We start from the raw sequence: 19,164 nt of genomic DNA, 5'->3' as shown, positions 1-19,164 counted from the left end.
TGAAGCAGTGCAGTTGGTTGACTGCAGATCACACCATCATGTGGAGCTCTTCAGCTTCAGGGGCAAAATGAGCTTGATTTTGGAAAGTTGCTTTTTGCTGGCCAGTTTGTATAAGCAGCTTTTTGAGGGGATGGAAATGCTTTTTGAGTGTACATTTGTAGAAAGAAGGATTGTTAAAGTCTGGAGGAACAGTGGGGTAGAAACTTTCATGTTTGAGCTTTGATTCTGCAGCAATACATCATGATTTCTGCAGCTTTTCACAGTGAGAAGTGAATTTATGACTCCATTGCTGAGTCTTATGCTCCTTCTTTTGTACTTGTAATTCTTAGTGCTGGTCTGTATTTGTTGAGAAGTTGATGGTAGACTGACTCTATAATACTTGGCTTCACTGCCAGGTTGGAAGCTGTGTTCAAGCTCAAGAAAATATCCCACAATGAGAGAAACTGGAAGGTGAAAAGCTGTGTATTTACAAATATGCTTGCAGAGTCTTACTGTTTTGATGGGCATGTTTCAGTAGGAATGTGGGCTTTTTGTTCCACTGCCTTAAAATCTAAGTAACTGGAAAACCAAGTAAAAAGCCTGGTGACTTTTACCACAGTAAAATAAAGGTTTCCAGGCAAAACAGTTTAATTCACTGATTTTTCAGACTGCAGACACAGGAACAGAGGGGAAAACTAATAAAATGGCAGAAGAGACTGACTCTTGGAACTGGAGGATGCATAGTTATGTGTTTTTACAGCTTCTAGCAATAGGCAGATTGCTCTGATTCCCTGAGGAGTGGCCATTATAGAGGAAGAGTGAAAATGATGGTAAAACCAGTAGGTTTGTGGGATCCTCAAGCAGCCTTTGATTACTAGTCATTACTATGGCATCAGGAATGGGATAGTGAAGTGTGGGCTTTGTTCTTGAAACTGTCCCATCTGCAGGAAATTCTATCCACATTCAGAATTGCTGCAAGAGCAGAATGTGACAGACCAGCTGCTTCATGGGCAGAGATAAGCTAAAAAAGCTTTTGTAGAGGATGGTCTTGCTAAGGGTGGGGAGAAGTTCTTTTAACTTCCTGGAGACTACACCTCTCTTCCCACTCAGAGACCCACAGTCCCTTGCATTTTTGCCCCACAAATGCCAAATCCTGCTGTTCTACTCTGGCTCATGTCAGCAGTACATCATACTGGAGACAGGTAGCATTGCAGAAGTCAGTGGCAGGCTTTAGATCTTAGCTGGCTCTGCTTCACTGTTACTTATTTCTTCTCCCCATGTACTCCCTAATGTAATCATCCCCCTTCTGGAAAGGTTGAATGAAGAGGATAAAAGTAACGAGTCACAGCAGGAAAAGTTGCTGTCTGGAGATGAAGAGACAAAAGGAATTTTTTGCTGCAGCTTCCAACAGAGGCAAGAGGTTTAGAGGGATCTCATTTTTCAGCTGGCTTCAATCTCTGCCACAAGAGTCCAAGACTGTAGGGTGAAATGTGGGTTTTTGCCTCTGTTTTTGGAAGGTGTCAAGTAACCAAGTTGGCATGGAGTGTGGAGCACAAGGTACACAAGAACAATGAGAACTTTTGTTGGCTTTGGGACCATTAGGGTTGTTTGTGAATCCTCACTGGAAAAGCTTTCTTACTAGTGAAGCAAGAAGGCATTTGGGAGCAGAAGCATGAAGTAACCTCTCTGTGTTTGTATTACATGAGCCAGAACAATTTAGCTTCTCATGCTAGATGTAACAGAAGTGACATTCATAAAGGAACCTGGAAAACTCAACTGATTTTCTGGATTGTTATGTGTCAGTTCACCATGGAGTGGAAACAAATGCTTGTTGCAAAACTTAAAAATATTTATGGCCAGTACTCAGTGATGGACAGAAAAATGCTGGAGCTGAAGTTCAGTAGAATCTAAACTATGCCAAGAAGAATGATATCATGGTTTGAGCATGTAGAAACTGATAAATTACTCTTCCAGGTACCACCTCTCTTGCTCTCATAGTCTCAGAGAACAAGGAAACAACACTGTCATTTGCACTGTGCACTTTTTGCTGTCTAAGAGAATCTATAGTAAGTGGAATGGCATCATGTGCATTGCATGTGTTAGTTGTAGTCATTGGACAGCAGGTTTATAATCAGCTGGATTTTTCACTGTATAAATTTGGCCCTAAGGAGAACTGCACTTACAGTTCCTTTTACCAAAAACACAATCATTATCTGAGAGCACATATAACAAAAACCATGTTAGTCACACGTGTCTTTGTAGAACTTAATTTTAAGATTATAAAGTGAGAAACAAAAAAAGAGTTTTATGTATTTTCAAGGATCTTTCCAGTTGTCTGTTTCTTTGGTTTTGAAACCTTGACCTCAGCATCCATTTTAGAATGAGTTTAAAACTATTGTCCAAATGTAGCCTCTCCAAAAGGACTAATTGATGTACTTTTCAAAACCAGCTATAATTGCATGTAAGTCCTGCCACAGAAATTTGGTTTTTGTGGTATTTTTTCTGCTTCTTTTTAAATGGATACTGAATAAAAAAGTTTGCATGTTTAGAGAGAATATTAAACCCCACTTAAGTTCCCAATAATGAAGAGTGTAGGTACTAGGTTATGTAACAAACTCTGCCTATTGTCTGTAGCTCTCCACATACTACACACTCACTGTGCAGCGGATAGAGAAGTGTCTGTGCATTTAAAGATTGATGAAGCCCTGCCAGCCCTTTGGATCAATGTTGTACAAAGGCAGGAGCCTGGAAGGCACATTTTCCAATTTTCCCTCCCGCTGTGACTGAAATATAACACTAAAACCAAATTTCTCTGTATTTCGTGCTTTTTTTTTTTTTTGGGTAAAGAGGGCTGGGAAAGGATGTTCATTGTTATATGTCAACAGGTCGGTGCTGGCAGGTCCAGGCTACTGCTGTTGGCATTATGGCAAAGTCCTCCATTGTATCACGCTGGAGCTTGATTCCTGGCACGAAAGGGATGTTTGAAAGAACATCTTGCTGGGTTAGCAATTACCAGAACTTTTTATAGTAATATGTCCAAAATGCTGCTTGTATAGAAATAGTCACTTTTGTAAGAAAAGAAAAAATTCACAAAAAAAGGGTCACATCCTCCACCCCCTCCATTTGATGCCATTACATAAGATTTAATTTAAGCTACCTCTCAATGTGAAATTCAAACATTAGGTAAGTTTAATAAGGTTTTCTCACGGTCATGTTATGTAAAAGTTATAGTGAATGCCAAAATTGTAAAAGTTTATCACCAAAAAAGGAAAAGAGTTGTTTTTTTTTTAATGTGTATTTAAAATAATCCAACAGTTTCGAGTTATTGTGAATTATCTTAAATTCTTTTAACTTCTGTAGTTTCAACCTTGCAAACTCTAGCTGCTGGACAGGAAATAAATGATAACCACAAGCTTTCATAATTAAGGTCTGCTGGGTAAAACCAGTTTTGTATGGCGCTTTGTCCTTTGCTTACAGATAGCCTCAGTCACCATATGTACCATTGACTTAGTCGTGTTTTTTTTCTTCAGTACTCGAGATGTGAACTTGATGAATGGTGTTCTGTAATGGATGTGTGCCACAAATTACATGGTCTCATTTGCCTCTTTTCTGACTTTTAATGATCAGTTTATTATTGCAGATGTGAATATTGTTCATACAGCTTAATTTCTGTATAATTGTATAAAATTTAAATGGAAAAAATATAAGTTTTTACTTGGTATTTAGAAGTAATGTATTATAAAAGACTTATGTTGCAGTTTTACTTACAGAGTACTGTACTTTAAACTGGATCATACCATCTTGGTAGGTGTAGATAGATTTTTTGCATGAGTCTGTTTTGGTTTTATTTCTTTTTAATTGAAGTTTTATTCCCTTAAGTTCTGCTTTCAGTGTATGTGTTTACTACTTGTGATCATGTAGTTGTGCCTTACATTGTGAAAGAATTTAGTCCAGTGTGCACTGTAATTCTTAAACTCTGTGATCTGGAAGGTGGCTGTGGATTTGAATGGGAAGGTGACACCATGCATCAACGGGTTCTGTATAAACTATGATGAATTGTTGCTGAAATGTCATTTTTGTTTTCTAATATGTTAAAGGAATGACTATTAATAATAATAAAAAATTAGACCTTTCTAATAGACCAGGTTATATAATTCAAAACTACCTTGCCCTGTTTCAGACAGCAAAGCTACTTTGAAATGGTGGATATATAGTTTTACAAATGTAGATTAACTGTTCTTACACACATGTAAGAACAAGCTAAATGTTCCAGTTTCTTAGAGTTGTAGGGAGCTGCAACAAAGGCTTTCACATTCCTGAGGACACAGTAATAATGACTGTTTTTCAAATCTGTTCTTTTCATAGGTTAAATTCTGAGTAGTCTTCATTCCCCATAGCTGTGCAAGGCTGCCGAGTATCCCACATTTGGTGAAAGTCCTTCTGTCACTGGCTGTGTTCTGACATCAGAGTCAATGCAGCTGGACAAGTGGCATAACTGGAAGACTCAAAAAGTAGCACTTGTTTCATTTTTAGACCAATAAAGGTCTCAGTTGTGAAATGGAAAGCTCTTTCAGGGTAGAACTGTGTTGCAGAGAGACGCCAGATGGTTAATGTGGGAGATCAGTCCTGTGACAAAGCAACTATTGAATTATGGAGGCACAACCAAACAACCCATGTTTAGCTATTGAAGCAGGGGCTCTGTGTAGATATGGAGAAAGATGGAGAAGAGAGGTCTCCTCTGGAAGGCAGTTTGAACTGGGAAGTCAATTTCTGCCTCAACGATTCCTGAGGTATCGTTCTCTTGACACCACAGAAGAGCCTATTGAGCTTGCATCTCTGAAGACAAGCCTGTGTGTAAATACTTCCTTCCAGTGGGCTGTCCTCCTTGGAGACATGCTGGCCAGGAATGACTACTTGTCTGGTAAAGTGAGTAGACCTGGCTAAAGGTTGTTTTGTGGAAAAGTATGCAAAGTGAAATACCCTTTCCCTTCTGCCAGCACACAGAGCACACACCTTAGTCTGTCAGGTGTGACTGCTCTGGGCTGAAATATCTTTGTGCTGCCAGCAGTGGTTTCAGGATGCTGGGAGGTTCTGGTGAGCCCTCGGTGTGATGCAGTGTGCAGCTGAGCATGGGATTGAGGAGATGGAGCACAGCTGTGTCAGCCAAGTTGTGGCAAGGCCTTGGCAGCTTGTGCGGTGCCCTGGTGCAGATCTGTCTGCACTCTCTTCTGCCCTCCTGCTTCACACATTCACCACTTGGCATGGAGCCTGATGGCTGTTCCTTTCCCAGGAAGGAAAAAACTTGCCCATGATAGACACAGGGGAAGAGCAGGAATTTGTGTATCACAGTGGCCAGGCTGTATCTGGAGAGCACTGGACCAGGTAAGTGCATATATACACACGCTCAGTATTAATGCAAAAAACATCTTGGGATATTATAGGTTACTGGGTAGAGACACATACATATCAGAAGCTATGGCTACACAATTCTAATTTAATGAAATTTATTAATACAGTTTGAATGATGCAATAACCCTTCTGAACTTCTCTGGTGAATGAGTTGTCCTTACCAGCATAGGGGTTTTGCCCGTCATGCTTTCTAGGAAATGACAAGCTCTATTAAAGCTTCCTTGGGTGGCAAGAACCTTCCCTAGGTGAAGCAAAGGAGTATCTAGGAGCACTACATTTGTTGCATGGCTCATTCCCCTCCTCCAATTTATTCCTACATGGAATATGTCTATGCGCCATATTTTTGTCAAGTCAGAAATCTGTTAGCTTCAGAGACCTAAGGCATTATATTTATATTATAAAATAACTATATTATCACCACAATAGTCTTCCAGTGGCTCTGGCAGTGCAATGCTGACATTATTAAATTTCAGAGGATTCCACAGAGAAGCAGAAAGCAGTGCTTTTCTTGGTTTCATGTTGTGTGGTGTAATTGGAGATTGCTGTTTCTATCTGTGACATCCATGCTTTCTGTAACAAGAAAAAATTTGTAAACCAAGACAACCTAAAAAAATTTCCAGTAAGTTAGATGCATAAACATCCAGAGCCTTTCATTTTATTTAGCCTCTTTTCAGGCTTGTGCTTGTAATTGCTGAAGGAAACATAAATTATCTCACAACTGAGATTCTCCCATTTCTTCAGGCCACTACATGCTGCTGGAATCTCTGTCTGGGGCCAGGGATTTCCAGCAGATGTTTCCATTTTTGGTTGGAAGGTAGGATTTTAATGCTCTGTTTGTAATGGTGAAGTTTGTTGCAGGCTATTTCACCCCTTTCTGTGTGATGTTTATTCATTAGCTTAATACTGTCCCTGCAGTTTGGGTTCCTCATTTTTCTGATTAAGACAGCTCCAGTCCTGTTAGCATCACAAGTTCTGTCCCCCTCCAAAATCTGCCATGTGCTGCCAACTGAATTTCAGTTTCTGTTATCATGCTGACAGCGTTCAGGTCTATGTTTGCTGTCATCCAGGTGTGAGGACAGGGAGTGATGGAGAGAGAATTTCAAATATGTAACTTCCTTCTCTCTGCTAGTCCAGATAGTCTGGTGACAGAAGGTGCGTTTGTCTCTGAATTGCTATGATGAGACATTGGAGTAACCCTAAGAGGATTTACCCTTTAAAAGCTTTAAAGGGCCCTTTCAACCCAAACTATTCTGTGATTCTATGACATTGAGAAGATGGTAGCCCTGGTATGAAGGCAGTTTTGGAAAAGGAAGGTCATATTTCAGTAACAGGAGAAACTAATGACTTCTTGAGTGGATAGCTATTCCAAGTATCAGCCAGTGACTTGAAAATGGAAAGAATTCACTCAGTGTTTCTCTTAGAACAAGTCTGCCACCATTTACTTGTAAGAATTAATATTAGTGGTGGTCAAATTTCTGTGCATTAGGTATTAGAGAGGGAAATTCAACTTACATGAGAAAGCAAAATACTGTGAAGTGCCTGACACACTTTTAGATGTTATACACAGTGCTGTTACTAGAAATGTGACATGGTGTGAAAATGGGGGGTAAATTTATATAACAGTGGAATTAATCATGCCATCTGTTCAGTCTGAAAATGCAAAATGCATGTTGTGAATAGATGAGCATGAGAGTTTTCTGATCTGAGTACTACTGCATGTGAGTTGGGCGTAGTGGGGGCTGTTATTGACTTCTCTGGAGGGGCTGACCATCTTCTGTGACACAAGAAATGGATTTTTTTTTTTAGCAATCAGAATTGATAATGTTTTTCAACAAGAATATGACCTGCTGTCAACCCTGATAGAAAACTGGAACATGTTCAGCAGTGAAAATTCTCTAACAAATATGTGAGCCAGAGCACTGGGGTGTTATTTTGTTTTGTTTTAGTTTTGGTCAAGTGTCACAACTGTAAGAGATTCTTATCACAGCATGACCACTTTTAGGCTGCCAGCCTCCTTTAGGGAAAGCATAGTTGTGTAATTAGAGAAGAAAAAAAAGATGTGTTACCTACCTTGGCAGTCTCTGTCTGAGCTTGTAGCAAGAAGACTGCTATGCACTGCCGATACCTGTTCTCATGCTGAATTAGAAAAGCATTTCGCAGGCTGAAGACTGTGGAAAATGTAAAGAAGTGATATAAATGCACCTCATACAACTGTCAGTCCAATTCTATATCACATTGATTATGATCAAATAAATTATATATGTAAGCATCTTTTCTGATTTCCAAAAGGGAAATTGCACCCTCATAGGGTGAGTTAATTTTGTTGCATAGAAAGCTTTCTTATTTCAAAACTTTAATTCTACTTGCATTTGTTTTCTTTTAATTGCTTCATCATGGTGCAGCTAAGGTGCTTTTGAGACTACCTGAGGGTAATTAGGAAATATTTCCCTTCAAAGTGGCCTAAATCATAACTGAAGTTAGAGAAAAACATATCAAAAATTAAAAAGAGAGGTCCCATTTTATTTCAGTAAGTCTCCATGGTGGCTGGCACATGGGGAAGTGGCTGCACTCAGGCTAGTGCTGGCTTTGGGTTCTCCCTGGGCATGTGCCTGAGCTGGTGCTCCTGGAAATGCTCTGGTTGGCTGTCAGCAGCCAGGCATGTTGCCTCTGTTTCCTGCCAGACTTTTGTTCCTGAAGGTGACTGTGAGCATCGTGTAGTGCCTTTCTCTGCAAGGGGACAAAGTGCCACCAATGTCACACCTCTGGAATAAAGGTTTTCTAATCAGAAAGTATGTAGCTGCTTACAACCTTCAGAGCTGGGTTCCTACTATTATATTTACCTGTAAAGTTATATCTCTTGTCATGGTGTTTGCAGGTAGTTCTGCTTTTAGGGTACCTTCCTGGTGTTATGAACACACCGTTTTATCTTCTATCCCTTCACTAATGCATAGAAGGCTTTGGACAAGAATTATCCTACATAATTATCAGCTTCCTGTCTGCTGCCAAAAGGGTATTTCTAGAATATTGCAACATATATTTTTTTCTAGTACTTGCATTGAGCTATGTTTATTTTCAAAGAGATGTCAACCTTCAGCAAACTAACAGAAGCAGAAGTACTTGCTAGATCAAAAATCAGGATTTCATTTTTGATTAATGTGATGGATCATATGACCTTTCTGAGAAAATGCTAACTAATCTTTTAGTGCCACCAGTAATAAAAGTCTCTTTGAGATTTCTGATATATTGGCAACATTCCCCAAGGTCACACATTCCAGACAATATTAAATATTTTTCTTTCTCTTGCAATGGGACATTTTCTGTTGACATTGGAATGTTTGCTTGTTGTTTTACACAGAATGGTGGGAATCTGAACTGCAATCTCCCTATAGTAATTTTTCTCACTGTTTTTATTGCACCTCACCCCAAGGGGTCCTGTGTTAGGATGGGGCTTCCAAGGTGTTACCAGACTACAAGTGAGTAACAGAGACTGCCATGGCTACAGTTGTAATAAAGCTGGTAAGAATATATGGGAGAGAAGTCAAGCAGTGAGGCCCAGGGTGCAGGGAAGGGTCATAGCCAGTGGACAGAGCCTAGGCTGCAATGCAAAAGGCAGTGTTCTCTATTCTGATGATTGCAGCTGGATCACAGAGATAGAAAGACTCTGGTTAGGAATCTATGGGAAATGCTGGCTTGGAAAGAAAAAATCCAAAAATATTATTTCCATCTCCATTATGGTTTTTATAGCCAGTCTATTAGGTGCAAACTGGAGGGTGGCTGCGTTGCCTTCTCCAGCATCCAGGAGCTGTTGGCCTTGCATTCAACCTGGGCTTGCATGGGATGTGGGGCTGCCCTCCCCTCCATACTGCAGGCAAGAGGGGGCTGATACATTTGCTCCATTTCTGCTGGTTTGGTGGGGGAACTAATTAGGCAGGCATTCCATGCCTGGAACATGTTTTCAAAAAGGTTATTATTCTTTGTGTTATTCCCCTTATCTTGTCTTTAGTAGTTTGCCTTTTATTGCCTACCTTTATATCCTCTTGGCATTGATGCTGAATGCTAAATAGTCTGGGTGAATGCATTTCAAAGTTATCGTAAATATTAGAGACTCTAGGCTTATTTTCCTTATCTATTGCTTTCTCACAGAGCACTGTAGCTTCCTAAGCTTTTACTCTCAGTCTTTAGGATTAGGATGACCCTGGAGCCTAGAGATTTGTATTTCTTTCATTCTCTTTGATATAGGAGGCTCCTGTGATCTTGCCAGTGTTAGACTGAATCAATGAATCCTTAAGGTTGGAAAAGACCTCCAAAATCATTGGAGGTCCAACCTTCGACTGAACACCACCATGTCAGCTAGACCACAGCACTAAGTGCCACCTCCAGTCATTTCTTGAACACTTCAGCACAGGGGTGCTCACCCCACCACCTCCCTGGGCAGCCTGTTCCAATCCTTAACAACCCTTTCTATGAAAATAGTCTGGTGTCCAACCTGAACCTCTCCTGGTGCAGCTTAAGGCCATTTCCTTTTGTGCCATGGCTGCTTGCCTGGGAGTAGAGGCTGTCTCCCACCTGGCTGCTGTCTCTTTTCAGTTGGTTGTGGGGAGTGATGATGTTACCCCTTTTCTCCAGGCTAAACATCTCCAGATTCTTCAGCCACTCCTTTTAGGACTTACTCTTAAGACCCTTCCTGAGCTTCACTGCTCCTCTCTGGACACACTCTGGATTTTCAATGTCCTTTTTCTAGAGAGTGGCCTGGAACTGGACATGGATTTTGAGGTGTGGTCTCACCAGTGCGGGTACAGATCTCTTCTCTAGTCCTGTTGGCCTCATTGTTGCTCATACAGGCCACATGCCCTTGGGCTGCTTGGCCACCTGGGCACACACACCAGCTCATGTTCAGCTGGCTGTCAACCAGCACCCCCAATCCTCCTTCTCTGGGCTCCTTTCCAGCCACTCTTCCTGAAGCTCATAATGCTCACGGTGGTGTTGTGACTGAAGTGCAGCACACAGTACTTCACCTTGTTGGATCTCCTGCAGTTTGCCTCAGCCCATCAATGCAGCCTGTTTAGATCCCTCTGCAGAGCCTTCCTACCTCCCAGTGGATCAACACTCCCACCCAAATTAATGCCATCTATGGCTTAAGGCTTCCCTCTCTCCCCTCATCCAGGTCTTTTATGAAGGTGCTAAACAGGACCAGTACCAACAGCCCTGGGAGACTGGCCACCAACTGGATGTTCACCATTCACCACCAGGGTGAGATGTGTGGGAGCCTGCTGTGTCAGTGGCTCAGACCAGGGGGAGGCCTGATGTTTCATGTCTGCTCCCCACCCAAAATCTGATTTTGGTAACTTCAGGAACCTTTTTGCAGGGTAAGGCTGGTCACTCTCTGTGGCAGTCAGCCCTCCTTCGCTCCACACCCAACTGCACAGCAGCAGGGATAGGAGGCGTATTCCCCAGGGATGAATTTGGCTGTCTGAGAGCAAGGAAGCATTGATGTCTGCTGGGTGATTTCCATCCTCTCAAGAGCTGGTGGAGATGTGAGTTGGAGCAGTAGCAGGAGGTAAATCTCCTCTCCAGCCTCCTTGAGAATGGCTGCTGTGTATGCTGGAGGATACCCAGGAGAACAATGTAGTGGCATAGCTGAAGAAATGCTGTGTCACTTGTATGGAACTGAAAATGTTCTTGGGGTGAAAGGAAAGATGCCTGGGGTTTGAGAGAGCATATTAGGACAGTTAGGACAAGGGAAGGCTTGTGAGAAAGAAGTCATTGGAATCTTGATACCTCCTTTGGGGTGAATGGATAGTATGTGACAGTGACTGGTGTGTGTGAGTCACTGCTGGCAGCGGGGCTGTGGAGGCACAGCTCAGCCTCCCAGCAGGAGCAGAGCTGGGAAGCCAGGCAGGGCTGAGGCAGCAGTGTTTGCACTCCAGGCGTCTGGGGGTGGTTTGTGGGCAAACAGCAGCTTGTCCTCATGCTGCCACACACACAGTGCATTGACATGGCGTTTATGTGCATGCAGGCACATACCTGTAACTTGGACGGGTTCAACATTTTTCAGTACGAGTCTGTCTAGTGGGATGGGCTGGTCTAGGACTGTGCAAAATCCCCCCTCTCTTATGAAACACTGCAGCTCAGAAGTGAGGGAAGGACAGACGGGGATTAAACTGGTGTCTGAGCCTCCATATTTCTGGGAATAGAAAATGAAGTTGGTTAGCAGGTTGTCTGCCATCTGCTCATGAGGTATAGGCACTAAACAACTCTAAATTATGTTTTTCTCTTATCAAAGATACACAGAGAGCTTATTTGCCTGAGGAATCTTAGAAAAACTGACTGGTACCTGGAGATCTCCTGCAAGGTTACACTTTGCATTAAAAAGCTACAAAAGAAACACAATACAAATCCACAAGCAGAAGGCAGTTATAGGCATTCCAAAAGTATTACCCCCCTTTCCCTCCTTGTTTTAATAGCAGGTTTTTTTTCTCTTTTGCTTGGGGGTAAGTTTTCTTATCTCCCCTCATGCATATGCAGAAGACAGAATTCCTGGAGCTCCAGAGAAGTTGCAGCCCTTCACAGAAGGTTCACCAACACATGTCCCTGGGACAACCCTCGAAGAGATTTGCCTGAGGGTACCAGGTCCCTTGAATTTCTGCTTCCTTCACCAACCCCGTTGCTAAGGGATGGTGCTGTGAGTCTAAAACCTCTCACTGCATGCTTTCTCTGTCCCCTCTCTCTCTAAAGCAGAACACTGCTTCTTAAAAAAAAACAAACAAAAAACAAAAAAACAAAAAAAAACACAAAAAAACCCCCACCAAACCAGTTTACATCAGTTTCATAAACTTAATTAGCTAAATGCACTCCTACACTGAAGCTTTAGGAATTTCAGGTCATCCAGTTCTTCTGTTGGTGTCTAAATACAGATATTTATCATCTATAGAACTCTGTAGCATCATTCAAACGTTTTCTTAAAAAGAGTCATCTCAATTTCAAACTTGGGAAAATCAAGGCAAAGAAAGGACAACAAGCAATATAGCCAATCTTCCATCATTTTAGCCATTCCCTGGCTTTTTTCCTTTTATTTTTTTTCTTCTTTCCAGCAGTTTTATCCCAGATATCTCTGGGATAAAAAAGTCCCAGGTTGCAGGGACCATTCAAAAAAGTCTTACATTCCTGAAACATTTCTGATCTTTAGGAGTCCAACACATCAGAACAACATCAGGAAGATATTAAGGTCTTGTAATGTAAATTCTGCCAGTAATAGTGCTCCTGTACCATACTGAGCCTGGAAGCAGGCTTTTGAATCAGTGTTATGGTTTGCTAGTCACATAAGGAAGTATCAGCTGTTCTTCATGCTGATTAGTCATCCTGTATTTTTATAATTAGATCAATCTTCCAAAGTACATTCAAAAGCCATCCAAAAGTTTAAAAAATGTAACAACTGCAACCATGTATATTTCTTGACATTATTACCTTTTTGTTACGTTTAATTTTGGTAATTAGTAGGAAATCATCAAATAAAAAGAGGTAGACATCAAGGAGTCTTGTGCTTTCTGAGAAGGAAAACAAAAAATCAGTTTTATGGTGTGATTATTTTAAGGAATTGCTACTTCTAAGATGAGGCACATGTATGAATCACTGCACCTAACAGAATTCTTTTAACAAAGAAACCTTGTTTCCAGTATAGTTCCCAACTATTTGTTCTTCAGTCTGCATTCTCAAATGCACTAAGTCATATGTCTCAGTCACTTTAGCTACTAAATTTGTACCTTGTAGCAGCTACCTCGTTGTGATATAACAACTACTTGCTTGCCAGGAAAAAGGACAATAAACAATCATACAGACTATCATCCTAATGGCACCCTGGCTGTATCTCAGTCTCTCTCTGATAAACTATACAGTTGCTTTTTCTTTCCTGCACCTGCCTAAATGCTGTTGCAGAGGTTCGTTCTGGACCTGCCATAACAATGTATAATTCTGCTAAGCTGTCTCTGGACACCAGGAGATCAGGGACTTTACCTGCTAGCATCAGCTTCCCTTCATGAAGGAGAAGTCTGCTCACTGAAGACAAAATGTTTTCACTGCTGTTTTCTTTTAAGTTTTGCTTCAAACACTTGACCCAAAAAAAGAGAGAAAGAGAGAATGGGGGAGCCATGCATAATGGATGATGAACAGGGAAGCAACCAGCAGCTAAACAAGATGAGCATTTGTGTGCTCTTACCTCAGGCTAAGTACATCACACAGCTGATAACTGAGCATGCCTGTTTCTTCAGCACTGCTATTGCTTAAATGTATTTATGCTTTTGAAATGTTAAGCTCGGTTTTACTTTTCCAAATTGAGTTTAATAGTGTTTGCAGCCCCGTATATGAACAGACATAATCCTTGAGATGAGACCCACTTGATGATGTTACCATAGTGCTGCTTCAAGTCTGTCTGGGAAACAGGGTAGCTACAGTAAAAATGTGCACACCCAGGTATGCTGTGTGATTTTTTGTAATGCAATTTAAGTGTAAATGGGAAGTTCTTTGGCTCAGCTTGAGAAGTGAAAGAGGCAAATAATTTCTACTTTACTGAATGCTGGTAATACTTACATCTATCCCATTTCATTCTGTCCCCTAAAAGCCAGTATGGTAGAGTCCTCCTGGACTGTGTAATTGCCCTCTCTTGGGTGCTGAGAGAACCCACGCTGCCATCCAAGGCACTGTGTGTGTTTAGCTGCAGCACTTGCAGTGCCCAGGCTGCAGCTGCTCCTGTTAGAGCAGAGCCAGCCCCAAAACTAGAATACAGACAACCGGCCAACTTTAGACCACACTATGAGACAGATAGACAGGAAACTAAACCCTCCGCTAGAAAAAAAAAGTGCCCTTTAAAATCTGCTTACCTCTGGGACAAAGAACCTTTTGTCACGATCCCAGACCTGAGGCCAAATTATGACCTCTTGCAGCTGCCTGAACTTCTGAAAGTTGTCCAACCACTTGACTTTACCTTCCAGATCCCCTGAAATGTGTGAAACACCAGTTAGTGCCAGGGCTGGCAAAAGCAGTCCTGTTTCTAGAAGATGCTGAATACCAATTTTCTCCAGTGAAAGCTAAAGTACCTCACATGTGAGGCCCCAGATGAAATCTTGATCTCATTGTAAAAAATGCCTAAACTCTACTTAGATCAGTAGGGACAGAATTTCAATTCATGCATTCAAAGATGCTTAAATTCACTGCTAAATGAAAAGGTTGTGTTTACTAATCTGTCTGGGGAATAGGAAATCATATAAAACTCAATTAAACTGCAATCTTAACAATGTCTTCAAAAAAAGTCCTGTTGTTCTAAACTGTCTGGTATAGTGACAGAAAAATAATTTTCATTATATAGAGCCTGATAAAAACTGTTGAAGTTAATGAGAATTAATTTCAGAGGAAGGGATTGAGGTGGGGGTCCCCCAAAATGTAAAAAATGGGGACTGCTTCTTTGCTGATTCAAGGCCATTATGGGCAAAGCTTTAGTGGATCTGCAGCTGAAATTTTGATTGTTTGGATTCACTAATATTGCAGATAATGGTTTCAGACACATACCTCCCCACCAGAAGGGGAGTGTTTGGACTACAACTGTTCTTTATGCTACTGGTTCACTGATCAAAAAATGAAGGCAGATCTTTGTCAGGTGTCTGTGAGTAAAGAGGGGTCACCCTTCTGTCTTTAATTTCCTTCATCCAGAGGTGTCTAATTTCTGGAAGGACCTATTTATTCTGCTAGTAGTGCTCTCCACACATCCCATGGTCTTTTGGGGCCACACCTAAATCTGCTGTCCTTATATATGTTAAATATATGAATATTACATATTTTAAAAAATCAGGGAAAAAATTAATATCTGGACCAGCCTCTTGTTTTATGCAATAGCTAGAGAAAATCTGTAGCTGCGACAACTTTACGTAGTAGGACCCTGTCGTTAATGAAAGGTCACGGACATAATATTCCCTTGTGAGTGCACATTTATCCTATTAAGGATCAGCCCTAAAAATCCTCCTTAGACATAAATCCAGCTGAAATACTTCTTTGTTTGAGATCTTTCTTGATATGGTCCAATTTGAGATCTGATTTTAATTTTTTTGCCTGTCACTGCAGATGATTCTAAGAAAATACAAGTGACTCACTAATTTGGGAGTCCTGTGACATTGCTCAGAGAAGCTTTGACAGCACAAGGTGTCCCAAATAATTTCCTACATCATGAAGGTCAGGATTGTAGGAAGGCACACACATCCTTGTTGCTTTTCTGTAGAGAAACTTGACCAGTTCATACTTCAAAGGACATGCACAAAAAAGCCATGTAACTTTGTATTTTGTAACTCGGCTTTTAACCTTTGCTACTTACTTATAGACTTTTCCACCTTCTCTTTAAGTGACTGGATAAAACTTTTCTCTGTTTCGTCAGTGCTCCTCTTCCAGATGTTGTTGAGGAGGAGGGGATACCGCGTCAGTCGATGCAGAGGAGCAACCAGCAGCTCTGGCAGATGCAACCTCTTGCACTGCTCATTTTGTTCACACCACTGCTGAAGACAAAGAAAATGTGCCTTAGGCTTCAGCTTCCTCCTGGCTAGGAGGTAGCAAGCAGTTTTCTGCATCATTAGCTGACTGTAACTAGACAGGGACTAATGAAGGATGAGTGTCTCACTCCGGGAGAACAAGGGCAGTATAAACTGTCTTGTCCTAGTTTAACCCAGCAAGTATCTAAACCACACAGCCACTCACTCATTCACTCTTCACTCCTCCTGTGGGATGGGGAAGAGAAATGGGAAATAAACAATAAAGTTTGTAGTTTGAGATAAAGGCAGTTTAATAGAATAGAAACAGAAGGGGAAAAAATTAACAGAATATACGAAACGAGTGGTGCACAATGCTCACCACCCACTGGTCCATGCCCAGGCAGTCCCAGAGCAGAGGCCCCTCCAGCCAGCTTTCCCTCTAGTTCATATACTGATGTGACACCGTATGGTATGGAATACCCCTTGGGTCAGCTGGGGTCACCTGTCATGGCTGTGTCCCCTCCCAGCTTGTGCCCATCAGACTCCTTGCTGGAGGTGGTCAGAGACAGAAAAGTCCTGGACTTTATGCAAACTGCCTAGCAACGAGTAAACATCAGTGTCTCACCTTAAATGCAAACCACAACACTATTCCAGCTACTAGGAACAAAATTAGCAGTATCCCAGCCAAGCCAAGGACAGCTCTCCACAGGGGGAATTGCATTGCCCCTCCAGATTCATGTTCTGTATTGCTGCTTACCATTCCAGATGCTGTGGCCATGCTGTCATAGTCAGTAGGGCTCTTATTTATCTGCTGTTTTAAATTTCTCAGGAAGACCTGAGAAAATTAACCTGAGTTATGTTTGAAAGCCACCTTATATTTTGGGGGCACTGCTTGCCACTGGGGAACATTTTTTCTAAGTGTGAGCATATGAAATCTTCATCAGGGAGCAAGCAATGTGAAACTCCAAGGCCCAAGCTGCAGAGCTTGCCTGCCACAAAAAAATGTCCTTCCAGTTTTGGGCTGCCTGTGAGAAAAACCCACTACTTTATGTTGCTCTTTCTAAGCCTGTAACATTGAAGATTAATCTTAAGTGTTTACAGGACACACTGGTCTGTAGTGATGTCAGAAAGAGCAGAGCCTGAGACCCCACCACTGCACTGGCTGGTAGCAATGACAAAACCTGCCGTAGTGCTGCAACTTGATAGAGTCCACTGATTGCTCTTTTCACCCTTAGAGGGAGGTAAGTTCTCCCTTACTGGTAGTGTTTTGATGCCAAAACATTTGAAATTGATTTATGTGGGGTTTTTTTGTTTGGTTTTTTTTTTTTTTTTTTGTTTGTTTGTTTTTTTGTTTGTTTTCCTGTACCCATTTAACTTCGTTAAGGGGAGGTCACTGAGTCTAGACATTATGTGCAAAACAAAAGAAAGAGGCTAGCAGTTTGTATGTTCTGCCTGCAAAAAGGCAGCCCAGCTCTTCCCCCCTTATCTGTTCTAAATTAGAAGTAGGGACTTTCACACATGCAGGTGAACATAGACTCAGGAGGGTGACTTCCAATCAGTGATAGGCTCTGAAGTTCAAAAATTCCATGTGAAATGCTATCTACACAGTTTTGCTTCCAATGACCATTCCTTGTTTGCTGTTAAAATCCTGTCATAAGGTAGGAAGGCTGAAGACAACAACAAGAAAAACAGCAATAACATCATCACTTTACCTTCAGGTAGATGCTAAAATCTTCTCTCTGTCTCAGTTTTTCAAGGTAGAATACAGCAGAGGTATAATTAAGACAGTAAATCTGGTGTGTCTGGCAGAGGTCACCCTGGAAAAACTGCAGAAAAAGTTTGGAAATTTATCAAGAAAGAAAAATGTCATGACAAAGGGAGAAACAGGTGTTTTGGGTTTGTAATGTGCATTTTATATGAGATTTCCTTGCATCTAGGAAAGAGGGAATTAAAAAAGTAAAGGGCAGTTTAAACAGCAATTAAACGGTAAAGTAGTAAAAATACCACAACAATGCTTCATAATGCATGGGAGTAGAGTTTTAACAGATCTGAAGAGGTGTGACACGTTGTTAGACTTTGTTCTCATCAGAAATAAATGACATGAAATTCATAGGGAAGTTTAAGATCAAACCCACTATTTCTGAAACAGCTTTGATGACTTCATCTTGCATGGTATCTTATACCTGAGTATGCTCCTAGAAAAAAACAGGATAGCCTCATTTACGTTGGAGATGTTGAATGTCATGCATGATAAAATGCAGCATTGTCTGGGATTTTGTCTGTCTACACAAACATTATCAATAAGGATTCCTGAAGTCAGAGGTCACAGAGGCAAGAAACCATGCTCTAGCCTGAATTTCTCTGTTAAAAATCTTAACACTGAGGTAGGGTCTTCTAGTATTTCCCAGAAGTTTTCTAATGGCCTCTACTGCTAGGGAAGGTTCCATCAATCAATGGATTTTCTATCTTCATTAATATTTCCAACTTACAGGCACTGGGAAGTTGAGCAGGAATTAGAGCTCCTGTAGACTGCTGTTCAGACAGCTGCCTTGTTTACCACACAAACTGACCAAAAGGGTCACAGGCAAGGCAGGGCTTGGCAGTGGCAGGAAGCTGTGGCTTCATCTCTCTCTTGCTGAACAGACACAGGCCAAAGTGTAATCACAGTGTCAATGAGCTCTTAATTAAGCAATTATAAACACTTGTGGGTCTGGTCCATGGAGTAAAGGAGGATCCGTGTGAAGGAGTGGAAGCAGGCACTGATGGGGCTGGGGTCTGGTTTCAGGGGAGCATCTTCCATAGGGTGGGAATCTTGCCTCTGCCAGTGGAAAAGTCTCCCTAGAGTCTGGGCTGCTGTTCCCCAGGAAGTGAAAATCGTTCCACACTTGATTCCAGATACAGAGCACCTTTCTATGAATACTTCAAACAGGCCAATGAATAAAAATAAAAACATCCTTCTGATAGGAGCAACCTGAGGCTGAGACTGCCTGTGACAGATGGCATGGACTTGGCTGACCTGATTGCTCTGGAGCACCTGTATGCCCTGATAAATGGTCTGATGCTTGTGTAAAAAGAAGAACACTTCTAATTATGTTACCTTTCTGAGTACAGAGCTGAAATCCATAGGAGAGTCTGACTTGCTGATGTGCTTCTTCACAGTTTCAAAAAACATTTTCAGAAAACTGAGACTTATCTAAGTAAGGGGAAAAAAATAAAGATAAATTAGCATCAGGGTGTGAGGGGATAGAATATAAGAAAATAAAGATAGTGC

General features: G+C 41.4%; 1 protein-coding gene across 1 annotated transcript in view; it reads right to left on the bottom strand.

The window, feature by feature from the left end:
- Positions 1 to 4,253: 4,253 nt before the first annotated feature.
- Positions 4,254 to 19,164, bottom strand: part of PLEKHG7 (pleckstrin homology and RhoGEF domain containing G7) — a 202,455-nt gene continuing 187,544 nt past the window's right edge. Inside the window, exons 10-18 of the mRNA XM_064419708.1 lie at positions 18,991 to 19,086; positions 17,606 to 17,719; positions 15,743 to 15,917; positions 14,262 to 14,377; positions 13,399 to 13,492; positions 12,853 to 12,932; positions 11,413 to 11,572; positions 7,459 to 7,556; positions 4,254 to 5,958 (exon numbers count right to left, since the gene is read on the bottom strand). Of these exons, the coding sequence (XP_064275778.1) occupies positions 5,851 to 5,958; positions 7,459 to 7,556; positions 11,413 to 11,572; positions 12,853 to 12,932; positions 13,399 to 13,492; positions 14,262 to 14,377; positions 15,743 to 15,917; positions 17,606 to 17,719; positions 18,991 to 19,086 (1,041 nt within the window). The 3' untranslated portion in view covers positions 4,254 to 5,850. The remainder of the gene's footprint in view (positions 5,959 to 7,458; positions 7,557 to 11,412; positions 11,573 to 12,852; positions 12,933 to 13,398; positions 13,493 to 14,261; positions 14,378 to 15,742; positions 15,918 to 17,605; positions 17,720 to 18,990; positions 19,087 to 19,164) is intronic.

This window comes from Passer domesticus, chromosome 5 (genome assembly GCF_036417665.1).
Source record: "Passer domesticus isolate bPasDom1 chromosome 5, bPasDom1.hap1, whole genome shotgun sequence".
NCBI classification, from domain to species: Eukaryota; Metazoa; Chordata; class Aves; order Passeriformes; family Passeridae; genus Passer; species Passer domesticus.
The sequence above is the reverse complement of the archived record's forward strand: the minus strand, read 5'-3'. Positions and strand labels throughout refer to the sequence as shown.